This window comes from Plasmodium sp. gorilla clade G2, assembly GCF_900097015.1.
Source record: "Plasmodium sp. gorilla clade G2 genome assembly, chromosome: 2".
In the NCBI taxonomy this organism is placed as follows: domain Eukaryota; phylum Apicomplexa; class Aconoidasida; order Haemosporida; family Plasmodiidae; genus Plasmodium; species Plasmodium adleri (nom. inval.).
The window spans coordinates 486,003-500,495 of NC_041694.1; the positions used below are offsets into that span (position 1 = coordinate 486,003).

Below are 14,493 nucleotides of genomic sequence, written 5' to 3' on the forward strand. Positions count from 1 at the left end.
TAAATATTGAAGAAAAAATAAAGTGATAATAATTTATTACTGTTATCATTTTGTGTATAAGGTGAATAATAATGCAACATTTTTTTTTAACATAAAAATAAATAAATATATATATTATATTTATTATATATATATTATATATATATATATATATTTTTTTTTTTTTTTTTTTTTTTTTTACCATAGTTCTATAAATACTCGTAACATAACACTTTATTTGCAAATATAAATATAAATATATATATATATAGATAGATTTAACAAAATGGTAAGCCAACTATGGATACAAATTATTCTAATATAATACATAAAAAATATATATATATATATATATATATATATATTTATTTATATATATATTTTATTTATATATATATTTTTTTATATATATATGTTTTATTTATTTTTTTTTTTTTTTTTTTTTTTTTAGTTTGCCAACAAATTCGGTGTGAATTCCATTTTGAAGGATGGCTATCGTATTATGAAAAACAATGAGGATACAATTTTGAAGAACATAGAAGCATGCAAAGAGATATGTAACATAATTCAGACATCTTTAGGACCTAAATGTATGAATAAATTAATTATTAATCATATAAATAAGAAGATTGTATCGAGTGATTGCATTACTATATTAAATGATATGGAAATTAATCATCCTGTTGTAAATATAATAAAGAAATTGTCAGAAACTATTAATTATGAGTATGGTGACTTTACTAATTATACATTTACAATAACATGTGAGATATTAGATAAGGCAAGTTTTTTAATACAACAAGGTTTTAATATTAATGATATATTAAATGGTTTTATTTTAGGTTATAAAGAAATTGAAAAGGTATTAGAAGAAATGATTGTATGGAAGGTTCCTAATTTTTATGAAGAAAAAGAATTAATAAAAGTATTAAAATCAGTTATGTTAACAAAAAACATATCAAATAATTATAATTTTCTTATACAATTATTAGCTAAATGTATATCAACATTGATGCCAGATAAAATAGAAAATTTCGATGTAGATAATATTAGAGTTTCAAAATTAAACGGTGGTAATATAATAGATTCAGAATTTTTAATGGGTATGGTAATAGCAAGAGAAACACATGGTATCATAAAAAAAAAAGAAAATGCTAATGTTATTGTTCTTAATTGTGGATTAGAAGCTCCAGCAACCGAAACAAAAGGTACTGTTTTATTGCATAATGCTGAAGAATTAATTTCATATACTAAAGGAGAAGAAGAACAAATGAAAAAATATATTGATAATTTTAAAAAAGCTAATGTAGATGTAATTATTGTTAATGGAGCTATATCAGATATTGCTCAACATTTTTGTGATACAAATAATATTATGACATTAAAAATTACATCCAAATTTGAAACACTAAGAATATGTAAATTATTAAATATTTCTTCCTTAATAAAATTAAGTACACCTCAACCAGAAGATATAGGAAAAGTATCATCTATATATGTCTCAGAAATAGCAAGCAAAAAAGTAACTATTATTAATTCAAAAAATAAAAAAGTTGGGACCATAATACTAAGAGGAGCAACATCAAATTTGTTAGATGAAGTTGAAAGATGTATACATGATGGTATCAATTCTATCAAAAATGCAATAAAAGGAAATTCCTTTTTACATGGTGGTGGTTGTATAGAAATACAATTATCTTTAGCATTAAAAAAATATGCTAACCAACTTAAAGGTATAGATAATTATTGTGTTAAAATATTTGCTGAAGCATTCCATATAATACCAAAAATACTAGCACATAATGTTGGATATAATACTACAGATGTATTAAATGAACTAATAAATGAACATAATAAAGGTAATATAGATTCATGTATTAATATTAATAAAGACTCACATATAACATCCGCTCAAACTAATCATATATATGATAATTATAATTGTAAAAAATATGCTATACATCTAGCTATGGAAGCAGTACAAACAATCTTAAAAATCGATCAAATTATTATGTCAAAACCTGCTGGAGGCCCAAAACCTCGTGACAAAAACCCTAACTATGACGAAGCCTTCTAAAATGTAAAAAAAAAAAAAAAAAAAAAATATATATATATATTTTAATGTAACCATGGATATATTTCCATATACAAATATTATCATTTATGTAGTACAAATTTATTTTATATATAACTCATATGGATACCATCTTGATATATCATATATTATGTATTATCATGCATATGCATTTTTATTCATTTTTTTTATACATATTTGTATATTCCTTTTTTTTTTACTATATCAAAATGGAATCACCCTTCCACTTGTCTACACTTTTACAGCAAAAAAAAAAAAAAAATATATACATATAATATATATATATTTTAAATATATGTTAAAAGTTTTATTGTATTTAATTTTTTATTTTATATATTTTTTTTATATCATTAAGAAAAAAAAAGAAAAAAGAAAAAAAAAAAAAAAAAAAAAATCATTTTTCAATGATAAAACATATGAAAAAAAATATACACAACAATTAATATAAGGTTTTATAATAAATAAATAAATAAATATATATATATATAACTTTGAAACAAAAAATTTTAAAAATTTAAAACATAAAAATAAAAAAAGCGTATAAAAAGGAAAATAAGACTCGTTAAAAGTTAACATTTTGGTATTATATGTTTTACTCCCATAATCCTAAGAAAAAAAAAAAAAAAAAAAAAAAAAATACACACACATATATATATATATATATATATGTATAACCACATATATATATGTTGACACTTATTTTATATTTTATATTTTATATTTTATATTTTATATTTACCATGCTTTATTGCTGCCATCCCACAAGTTTCTACTTAGATCTACTATTATTTTATTGGTTGTTTTAAAATCATTAGCATTTATAGAATTAACCAAATTTAATAGACTATCATTTATCTGTTCATTGAAAGCACCACAATCTAATTTTTCAAACAACTCATATACCTTTGAAGACACATCATCAGCTTTTTTCTTTACAGATTCTTGACTCGTATAAATATTTAATAAATTACTTATGGTTTTCTTGATATTTTCAATATGGTTTCTATTCATTAGCACTCCGTTTTGTTCTTTGGTGGCTGTCTGTATTTTTTTATTTTCGTTGGCAGTAGATTGGGTGGTTGATCCCAGCTGTAACAAAAAAAAAATATATATATATATATACATATATACATATATATATATATATATATTAATTTACTAATAACAAATTTTACTTATCAAATGGTTCTTAATTTTGTACCTGTTGTGTTGTCGTTGGAATTGGCCAAGGAACGGGCATTCCGGGTGTCACCGTCAAAGCGCCTGCTATAGGGGATGTTGTACTGAGACCTTTAAAAAAAAAAAAAAAAAATACATAAATATAAAAAATATATAAAATATAAAAAATATAAAAAATATATATATATATATATATATATATATATATATATATATCAATTTTTTATACTTGATGGAGGGGGTGAACCAGTAGGTTGCATGCCATAATTCATTTGGCTAGTATTGTCCTGGAATCCACCAGGAATATTTTTTTTCTGCATAGTATGGTTCATCGAAAACATAGGTGACTGGTTGGTCATAGGATAACTTGGCTGATCGACACATTCTCTTTTGTTAAATTGATTATCATGTTGATAATTCAAATTTGCAGTTGAAGATATGGATTGGTTTTTATTACTTGGTGGAGGTACAACATTTTGAATATCTGCAAAACTTGATCTAGTATTATTTAATTGGTTAGATGGCATTGGTGGTGTTACAACAGCATTATTAGTAGTTTGTGTTTTATTTATATTTCCATAAGAATGTGAAGAAAACATTGGTGATGTTAATTGTTTTTCTTGAATTGTTGAATTTGATTGTACTTGTGAATTTATATTGTAATTAGGAAATTTTGGTAAAGATGGATATGCTGGATTCATGGTATTATTATTATTATTATTCATGTTATTATTAATGTTTGATTGAGACATATATGGAGGAGTTACATTAGACCCATGTGATATGTTTGTATTCATATTATTCATTGGTGGTGGTACTACTGAATTAAGATTAGATGTTGGAAAATTCTTTGTAGTAGTTGAAATGGATGATCTATTATTCATTGTATTGTTAATAATTTGTGTATGAAATTTTGTTGGTGGTACTGAAGGTGGTGGTTGTAAGGATGATGTTGAATTAATGATTTGTGTTTTCATAGGTAAAGGTGGAGGTATGACACTTTTAAAATTGGGATTCACCGTATTATTATTATTATTATTATTATTATTATTCATAATATTACTTGTTGATGTATACATTCTGTTTACATTACTTTGATTGAATGGTGGCACTGGTTGATGTACAGACGATAAAACCTTATTATTACTACTATTCATATTACTATTCATATTATTATTATGATACATATTATTTTGATATACATTTGGTGATGGTTTTATATCAATAATTTGGAATGGTGATACAGGTGCCTTAATTTGCTGACATAAAACATGATTAGCACTATTATAAATACGATCTCTTAATATTAAACTTTCTATACTTTGATCATGTTGTATTAAACATAAAAAGGTCATAGCTGCTTTTAATCTACCCGAATTTGCTAATAATTCAGCATATTGACTTATTTTTTGATTCATGATAGCATTAAAATTGTCATATTTAATAATCATTTTCAATATAGTCATTTTCTCCACCATATCTTGTAAAACATTTAATAAAGATGTTTTTTTGGATGGCATATTATTCCATATTTCGACTGTCTCTGAAAAGTTGCATGCACATAAATAACATATAGATGCAGCACGTATATCAAATTTTTCATTTTGTAATCTTTTAGCTAACATTTCACATAAAGAATTAAAATTGGGGTTATTAATTGCATATGTACATAATATAGATAAAGCTTCTTCCCAAGAATTTAAATCAACATTATTTATTAAATTTTCTAATTTATCATCTAATACATAATTAATATTTTTTAAAAAATTGTCATTTTGTTTTTTTATATATATTGTTTTGGTTTTATGCCATAATTGTTCACCACCAAAAGATGATAATAATAAAGCATCAGCCATTCTATTTTTATGTAAACATAATTCAACAGCTGTTTCAATATTTCCTATTAATACGCATTCTTTTATTATTGATTCGATACCTAAATTCCAATTATTTGTATTATTTTTTTCATTTACAAAATGTTCTGAAGCATTTTCACCATTCATATTATTATGTTCACCAATATTATTACTATTATTATTATTATCATCTGTTATTATGTCATTTTTTTTATTCTTTGTCTTATTTTCTTTTCCTTTAATAGAACAATTTAACCCATTTTCATCATTACCTGATATATCTACTACATTTTGTTTGATTTTTTCATTTTCAGTTTTCTCACCTAATTCTCTAAAAAATTTCTCAGGATCTAAATCGAAATTACTATTAAAATGTTCTTCATTATTATTTGTATCTCCCAAATATCCTTGTCCATTATTATGCATGACATTTGTGCCAGTCCTACTATTACTATTAATATTGTTTATATTGTTTATATTGTTTATATTGTTTATATTATTCATATTGTTTATATTATTCATAATATTCGGATCATCATTTAATACATTATTTTGGTTCATTTGATTTGAAGAATTAAAATTATTATTTTCTTTTTCGTCAATTAAAGTTTTAAAAATAAATCCTGGTTGTTGTCCAATGGTTTGCATAATTTTATCTATAATATTATTAATATCATGACCTAAATGTTTTACTATATCACCTCTTTGAGAGGTACATAATAAATGTAAGATTTTCCATGTAAGTTTTTCATGTTCATCATCACATGTTTCAATTTTAGATTCACAAAATTCTTTATAATTACCATTTGTAATATATTTTTCAAATTTATCTGCTTCTGATATAAGTTCCATATCTGTTGGATATATATGATATTTTATTTGGAATTTATTTTGCGTATTTTTATTTCTTCCATTGTTTGAATCATATTCTCCATCACATGAGGTATCATTATTAAAGGTATTACCACCAGTGTTATTATTATTTGCATTATTTGTGTTATTAATATCCATATTATTTGTGTTATTATCAAAGGTACATATTTTGCCTCCAAAACCTATACATATACCAGCTTCCTTCTTATAAAATACGGGTATATATTTACTCGTCATGTTATTTCCATTATTTATAGAATTAATTTGTATGGTATCCATATTTGTTGATGATGCAAATAAATCAGGTATATATGGAGACCACTTGGAATAGATATTATTTGCTGAGTTATTGATTTCATTAAAAATATCAAAATTTTGATTATTTAGATACCAACATTTCGTAACATCTTTTCCAGATGATAATAATAAATTCGTATCTATAGGACTAAAACATATATTATTAATACCTTTAGAATGTCCAGTTATTTCTTTAATTGGATAATTTGAATTTCTTAAATCCCATAATTGTAAACATGGATTTTTATCATCATCATATGAAATTAAAATTTGTGTAGGTTGATTATGTAACCATGATAAAGAAGATGTTTTTGTTCTACTATGAGGGTCTCTAAAACTTACAGCTGATTTTTTTATTTTTAAATCCCATATTACAGTATTTCCATTATTAGATGAAGTAGCTAAAATATGAGAAACTTTTTTGTTCCAATTCAAACATGTAATTTTTTGTATATTATTTTTATCTAAAAATGGATCATAAGATGTAGGTGAATATATATTTTCTATATCTGTAATAAATAATTGACCATCATTACCACCTGTAGCTATTAAATTATTTTTATGTCTATTATATTCTAAACAATTTATACTATTCTCATGCATACTTATTTTACTTAAAATAAAATTATCATAATTTCTATTCGTTTCAAATATATTCTTTGCATTCAATAAAACTATATCACCATTTGTCAAACCACCAACAATAATACCTTTACTTAAGTCGTCATTATTATTTATGTCTACAAAATTATTACCATTCATCCATTCAAAACATGTCACATATTCATTCACACTATTATTATTATTATTGTTCTTATTCTTATTATTCTTATTCCCTCCTTTTATTATATCATTCTCATATTTTAATGCATCTTCGAAATTAAACTTATTTACTATCTCCAAATTTCTTATCTCACTATTCAAATTTATATCTAACAAATATATATAATTATTCAAACTATTATTATTAGAATATAACAAATTGTGTGAGTTGAAGCATAACAAATAATTCTTGTATTCTTCAAATGGGCACCACTCAAAGTTTCCACTTATGTTAATACTTTTCAACGCCATTGGGGACCATCAAGAAAAATAAAAATAAAAAGAAAGAAGAAAATTATATATAAATAAATATATATATATATATATATAATATATATGTATATATATTTATTGGACTATTTTTATCAAATTATATACAAAAAAAAAAAATTACATATATTAATATTTATTTTATATGTTTTTTATTTTTTATATTATGAAATATATTTAAAAAAAAAATTTTTTTTTTTTTTTTCTTTAAAAATGTATTTTTCTTTTTTTATACAATAATATATATATATTGTTACATATAAAATATATTATTTGCATGTTCTTTTTTTTTTATAAAATTATTATTATATAAAAAATATTATATAAATATTATTATTCTTTTAAACAATATTTAATATATATTATATAATAATTTGTTTTTTTTTTTTTTTTTTTTGTTTTTTTTTAAATGTTATTTTTATTTTTACATAAAAAAAATAAAATATATATTTTTTATAAACATATTTTTTATTTAATCATCCATTCATAAAATAATTATATATATATAAATAATATAATATTCTTTTAATAAGTTTATTATATTATATATGTTATATGAATTTTATAAAATAATAAAAATAAAAAAAAACATATTGCATATATAAAATATATGTATTATATATATATATTTAATATATATATCATATATAAACATATAATTTTAATATATATATTTTTAATATGTACTTTATATTTTGGCATCTTAAAAAAAATATATTTGTTTATATGTTTTAGAATATATAATAAAATATATAAATATTATATATATATAATATATATATATATATTATTTTTTTGGGCATTCCAAATAATTTTATCACAAAATAGAAAAAAGAAAAATACTGATATTTATTTTAGGTATCTGTTTTAATACATCATATATATATATTTTATATATTCAATTATTTCTTCAATTAAATAGTATAGAAAAAAAAGGAATTTTTTTTTTTTCACAGTTATTATTTTAAAGATATGACATATAAATATATTATTTTTTAAAATAATACATGGTTAAATATATAAAGAATTGTATTCATTTAATATACAATTATTAATACATATAAATATAAATATATATATAATATATATATCATTAAACAGCTGTTTAAAGATTATTATATATGAACCCTAATTTTATGTTCCTTTTTTATATTCAAAATAAAATATATATAATTTAATCTCAAGATACTTTTCCTTTTGATGAAAGTAACCGTTGCATTGACTTTTTTTTTTTTTTTTTTTTTATTCATTAAATAATATACATATAAATAAATAAATAAATATATATATATATATATATATATATACTTTTGTGTGACAATAAAAAAAATTAACAGAAGGGATATGATTTTATTATGCATAACATTCTTTTTATATTATAATTAGATATTGTTTGTTCTTCATTTTGAATGTGTTCAAAATGAGGGTACATATAAAATACATTCAACAAAAAAAAAAAAAAAAATAAAAATATATATATATATATATATATATATAATGTAAGACTTATTGACATGGTTACAATATGGTAAAGGCCTTTATATCCTTGTGCTCTTCCTTTTTGAGAACATTTTTTTTTGGTACTACAACTTGAGGTATACCCCAATGTGGATGTAGAGCTCCTGGATATACATATAATTTTCTATAAAATATTTGTCGAAGTCTGTTATTAGGTAACATTCTTTTAACAGCTAGATTTAATATCATGGATGGGTTTCTAGCAAATACTGTTTTACATGATAAAATTTTATGACTCTTTGAATGACTTTTTCTTGGGAATTTATAAATTTTAGTATCCCATGTATGTCCATAAAATTTCACATGTATAGCATTTACAACAATAACACTACTACTATTCACTTTATTAGGATTGTAATCAACTCGATATTTTCCTTGTAATAATTTACTAATGCATGCAGCTAAACTTCCTACACTTTTATTTGTAGCATCTATTACAAACCAGTTACCTTTCTCCTTATCAAATACGCTTAAAGCACACTTTGAAATATGTTCTTCTGAAAATATATCAACCTTAGGCATATTCTTCTTTAAAAACGGATAACTTTGCCTAAGGGAAGCATAAATACATATTAAACCATTTACATAAATGTATATATATAATATATATATATATATATGTACAAATTATATTATATATATATATATATATATATATATATTTTTTTTTTTTTTTTGAAAGAGGCCTTATTTATAAATAAAACAGGGCACATGAATTCACATAATAATAATAAATATATGTTATATATATATATGTGTGTATATTTATATGTTTTATATTTTTTTTTATGATTTACCATTGTACATTTGAAAAAGGGTTAATGTGCTGTTCATGAAAAGATGCCTTAGGATATACACCTAATTTAATTAAGCTTCTTCTTATCATATTTCATCTTTTAAGAAGGTACCCATATGTACATATATTATTTTGTAAATATATATATATATATATATGTAAATAAATTTATAATTATTTTAATTTAATATGTTAAATTTTAATACCTAATTATTTTATATTTTATTATATATATATAAAAATTTTTTTTTTTTTTTTTTTTTTTTTTTGATATTTTTGGCTATTCACATATATATATATATATATATATATATATATATATATATATATATATGTTTTATATATTATTCTTGTGCGTATATACTTAAATAATTTCCTAATATATTTATAATTAAGATTTGATATATGCATTAATTTTTTATGTACTAAATGGATGTTATTGTTTTAAACTTATATATTATATATATATAATATATATATATATATATATATATATTTTAACAAATTTACATATATATATATATATATATACTATAATCATCAAATGTTATTTTCAAAATTTTGACCTTATTTCATTTTATATGCGTATCATACATTTGCCTATAAGGCCATAGGCAAAAAATATCAAAAAAAAAAAAAAAAAAAAAAAAATACATATATCCTGCGGGACCTTTTTGTGTAAATTAAATCAATGCAAATCATTGTTTTAAAAAATACGCTCATGCAAGAAAAAAAAAAAAAATATATATATATATATATTTCAGGCATATGAAAAAAAAAAAAAAAAAAAAAATATATATATATATATATATATTTCAGGCATATGAAAAAAAAAAAAAAAAAAAAAAAAATATATATATATATATATATATTTCATGCATGAAAAAAAAAAAAAAAAAATATATATATATATATATATATTTCATGCATATAAAAAAAAAAAAAAAAAAAAAAAAAAAAAAAAATATATATATATATTTCATGCATATAAAAAAAAAAAAAAAAAAAAAAAAAAAAAAAAAAAATATATATATATATTTCATGCATTGAAAAAAAAAAAAAAAAAAAAAAAATATATATATATATATATATATATATATAGAATCTTCACGTACACCATCAAAAAGGTCAAGCATACATATATATATATATATATATATATATATATTTCATGCATATGAAAAAAAAAAAAAAAAAAAAAAAAAAAAAAAATATATATATATATTTCATGCATTGAAAAAAAAAAAAAAAAAAAAAAAAATATATATATATATATATATATATATTTCATGCATGAAAAAAAAAAAAAAAAAAAAAAATATATATATATATATATATATATATATATAGAATCTTTACGTACACCATCAAAAAGGTCCAGCATACATATATATATAAATATTTTTTTTTTTTTTTTTTTTTTTTTTTTTTTTTTTTTTTTTTTTTGGGTACGCATGAAATATATATATATATATATATATATATATATATATTTTTTTTTTTTTTTTTTTTTTTGGTACGCATGAAATATATATATATATGTATTATAATTTTATTTTACATGTTTAGTTATATGTATGCTATATTTCTATAGATGTGTGGGGGGAATATATTTATATTTTGGATATACATATCATGAAATATATCATAATATCTATATATATATATAATATGTTTCATATTTCTTATATATATTATATATAAATACTTAATTTAAATAACATGTAATTTTTATAAAAACGAGTGACCACCTTTTTGTCAGTTTTCCTATTTCCTTTCTACAACGGGGTACAAAGAAAAAAAAAAAAAAAAAAAAAAAAAAAAAAAAAAAAAAAAATATATATATTTCATGCGTACCCAAAAAAAAAAAAAAAAAAAAAAAAAAAAAAAAAAAAAAAAAAATATATATATATATATTTCATGCGTACCCAAAAAAAAAAAAAAAAAAAAAAAAAAAAAAAAAAAAAAAAAAGTATCCATAGACATTTTTTAATATAAAAGAAATAATTTTTTTTTTTTTTTTTTTTTTTTTTTTATGCATATTAAAATAATACATTTAAAAAAATAAAATAAAATAATAAATTTAATTAAATATTAAAAAATTATTTTTTAAAAAAAAATATTAATAATTTATTTTTATTTTTATTTTTATTTAAAAATAATTTTTATTCTTAAAGTTCAAAGAATACAAATAAAAATAAAAACAAGAACAAAAACTTATTTCTATAAAACATTTTTATATCTCTTATTTCTTTCATATCTTTTTTTCTTTATTTGATTTTTTTATGAATTTAAAAAAGTCATAAAAATTTACATGAAAATAATAAGGTATCTTTATTTTGATTTGAATAGATAAATATGTTTAAACTTAAGCCTTTATAAGAACATACATATATTATATATATGTATATGTGTATATGTATATATGTATATATATGTATATATATATATATATATATATGTATATATGTATATGTGTATATGTATATATATTATATATATTTATATATTATATATATTTATATATGTATATATATTTGTATATATGTATATATGTATATAAATATAGTATTTCCTTCTAATTATTATACTATTATATATAAGATAACTGATAAGCATAAAATAATAAAAAATTATATATGCTACATTGTGTATATAATATATATATATAATAAATTAAAAAAAAAAATACATAGAAAAAAAGGAAATTAAAAAATTAAAAAAAAAAAATTAAAAAATTAAAAAATAAAAATTAAAAAATTAAAAATTAAAAAATTAAAAAATTAAAAAATAAAAAAATAAAAAAATTAAAAAATTAAAAAATTAAAAATAAAAAACAAAAAAATTAAAATAAAAAAATTAAAAAAATAAAAAAAAAAACTAAAAAAAAAATATATATATAAAAATAAAAACATAAAAAAAATATAAAATAAAAAAAATAATTATATTAAAAATATTGTATATATATAAATATATTTAACAACACCTTTTTCTTCAATATATTCTTACACACTTAAAAAAAAAAAACGCTGTCGTATTTTTTTTTTGAATAAGTTGTTTCCTATTATATATATAAACGCTGATATTACATAAATATAAATATATATAATATTTAACATAACAAATAATATTTATATATATTTTGCTAGTCGTATATATACTATTAAATATATCCGATAAATAATAATATAATAAAAAATTCATAGTGCACTACGATAGGTTCCGGTTACAAAAAAAAAAAAAAAAAAAAAAAAAAAATAAAAAAAAAATAAAATAAAATAAAAATATAATAATATGATAAATATAAAAAAAAAAAAAAAAAAATGAAAAATAAAAAAAAAATGGATAAATATAAAAACATTAATGATGATAACCCTGGTCCCCAGAATAATAACCAGCCGTTTGTAGAAGAAAATACATTTATAGGTAGGGACCAAAGAGATGTACTTGAAACATCATCAAATATAAATAGTGTACCTATTGTCCAGCCCCTACTAATAATATAAAGAACAAACACAATGGATTTTAACAATTCAAAAGATTCTATTATTAATCCATTTAATGAAAATAATAGAGATATGATATATCTTCTTATTTAGATCATAAAAATGAAAATCTTAATGTAGAGGAAATCAGATGAATCAGACAAGCAAAGGAAAGAAAGGAAACAAATGAATCAAACCAACCAAAAGAAAGAAAGGAACAAAAACAAACCAAAAGAAAGAAAGGAAACAATGAATCAAACTAACCAAAAGAAAGAAAGGAAACAAAACAAACCAAAAGAAAGAAAGGAAACAAATGAATCAAACGAATCAAATGAATCAAATGGACCAAAGGACCAAACGAATTCAAATGATCCATAAACAACATCAAGGAACAATGCAAATGGCTCCTAATATTTATCTTCAAAATATTGATCAAAATGTCATATAAATTGTAATAACAACAGAAGACGCAAACGACAATTAAATATTCAAGAGGATGACAATTCCTTATACCCTTTGAATTATGATTTTAGAGAATTATGCAATGAAGAAGAAAACGTAGAACAAAATGTTATATTTAGAGAGAATACTCCGACAGAATTATAATACATAATATAAGAAATAAATAAACAATCCTATGATAAATAATGAAGTTAGAAATATAAGGAGATGCTAATACCTACATAATACAATGAAAATTTGATTTTATATCTATCTCTAATAATGAACACAACAAATAGAAATCATCCATAAATTGATAATGATAAATGACAAGTGTAATGAGAACAACGTAAAAACAGATTGTATCAGAAAAAAAAAAGTAAGGATAATGATAGTACATGAAAGTTTAACTACATTTATATCATGAAGATTCAATTAAATAAAAGTATTATGGAATCCAATGCAAGGAATTATTCAAGGCATCCATATACCCCATGCGTGAACAAGCATTCATTATATATAAATAGTTACCATGCTAAATAACATAATAATAATAATAATAGTAGAAGATAATAATAAATAATAATAATAGAATAGAAATGAATAATAATAATAATAGAAATAATAATAATAGAAAATAATAAAATGAATAATAGTACGATAATAATAATAATAAATAATAGATGAAACAAATGTCAAATAATTAATAATAATTACATAGAGAAAATACATTAATGTTAATAGAGCTATAGTATTCAGTATAGAAGAAATCAAGAAAAGATATAATCATTGAATACAACTTACAGGATTTTATTAAAGAAAAAAATTTGGTTTTTATTCAAAAGTAATTATAATGAAGGAACCAATAATAATCTATTAATA

The 14,493-nt window shown here is 19.5% G+C and overlaps 3 protein-coding genes across 3 annotated transcripts; 1 reads left to right on the top strand and 2 right to left on the bottom strand.

The window, feature by feature from the left end:
- Window positions 1-265: 265 nt before the first annotated feature.
- PADL01_0212800 (T-complex protein 1 subunit theta) lies at window positions 266-2,056 on the top strand (the record flags this gene model as incomplete). The annotated part of the gene is made up of 2 exons (XM_028682270.1): window positions 266-268; window positions 431-2,056. 2 exons carry the CDS (start codon window positions 266-268, stop codon window positions 2,054-2,056), a joined length of 1,629 nt encoding a protein of 542 aa, XP_028536369.1.
- A 587-nt stretch (window positions 2,057-2,643) lies between these two features.
- On the bottom strand, window positions 2,644-7,353 carry PADL01_0212900 (protein transport protein SEC31; the record flags this gene model as incomplete). The annotated part of the gene is made up of 4 exons (XM_028682281.1): window positions 2,644-2,680; window positions 2,814-3,163; window positions 3,276-3,364; window positions 3,483-7,353. The coding sequence occupies 4 exons, from the start codon at window positions 7,351-7,353 to the stop codon at window positions 2,644-2,646; spliced, it is 4,347 nt and encodes a 1,448-aa protein (XP_028536370.1).
- A 1,536-nt stretch (window positions 7,354-8,889) lies between these two features.
- On the bottom strand, window positions 8,890-9,775 carry PADL01_0213000 (mitochondrial ribosomal protein L13 precursor, putative; the record flags this gene model as incomplete). The annotated part of the gene is made up of 2 exons (XM_028682292.1): window positions 8,890-9,439; window positions 9,687-9,775. The coding sequence occupies 2 exons, from the start codon at window positions 9,773-9,775 to the stop codon at window positions 8,890-8,892; spliced, it is 639 nt and encodes a 212-aa protein (XP_028536371.1).
- Window positions 9,776-14,493: the final 4,718 nt, after the last annotated feature.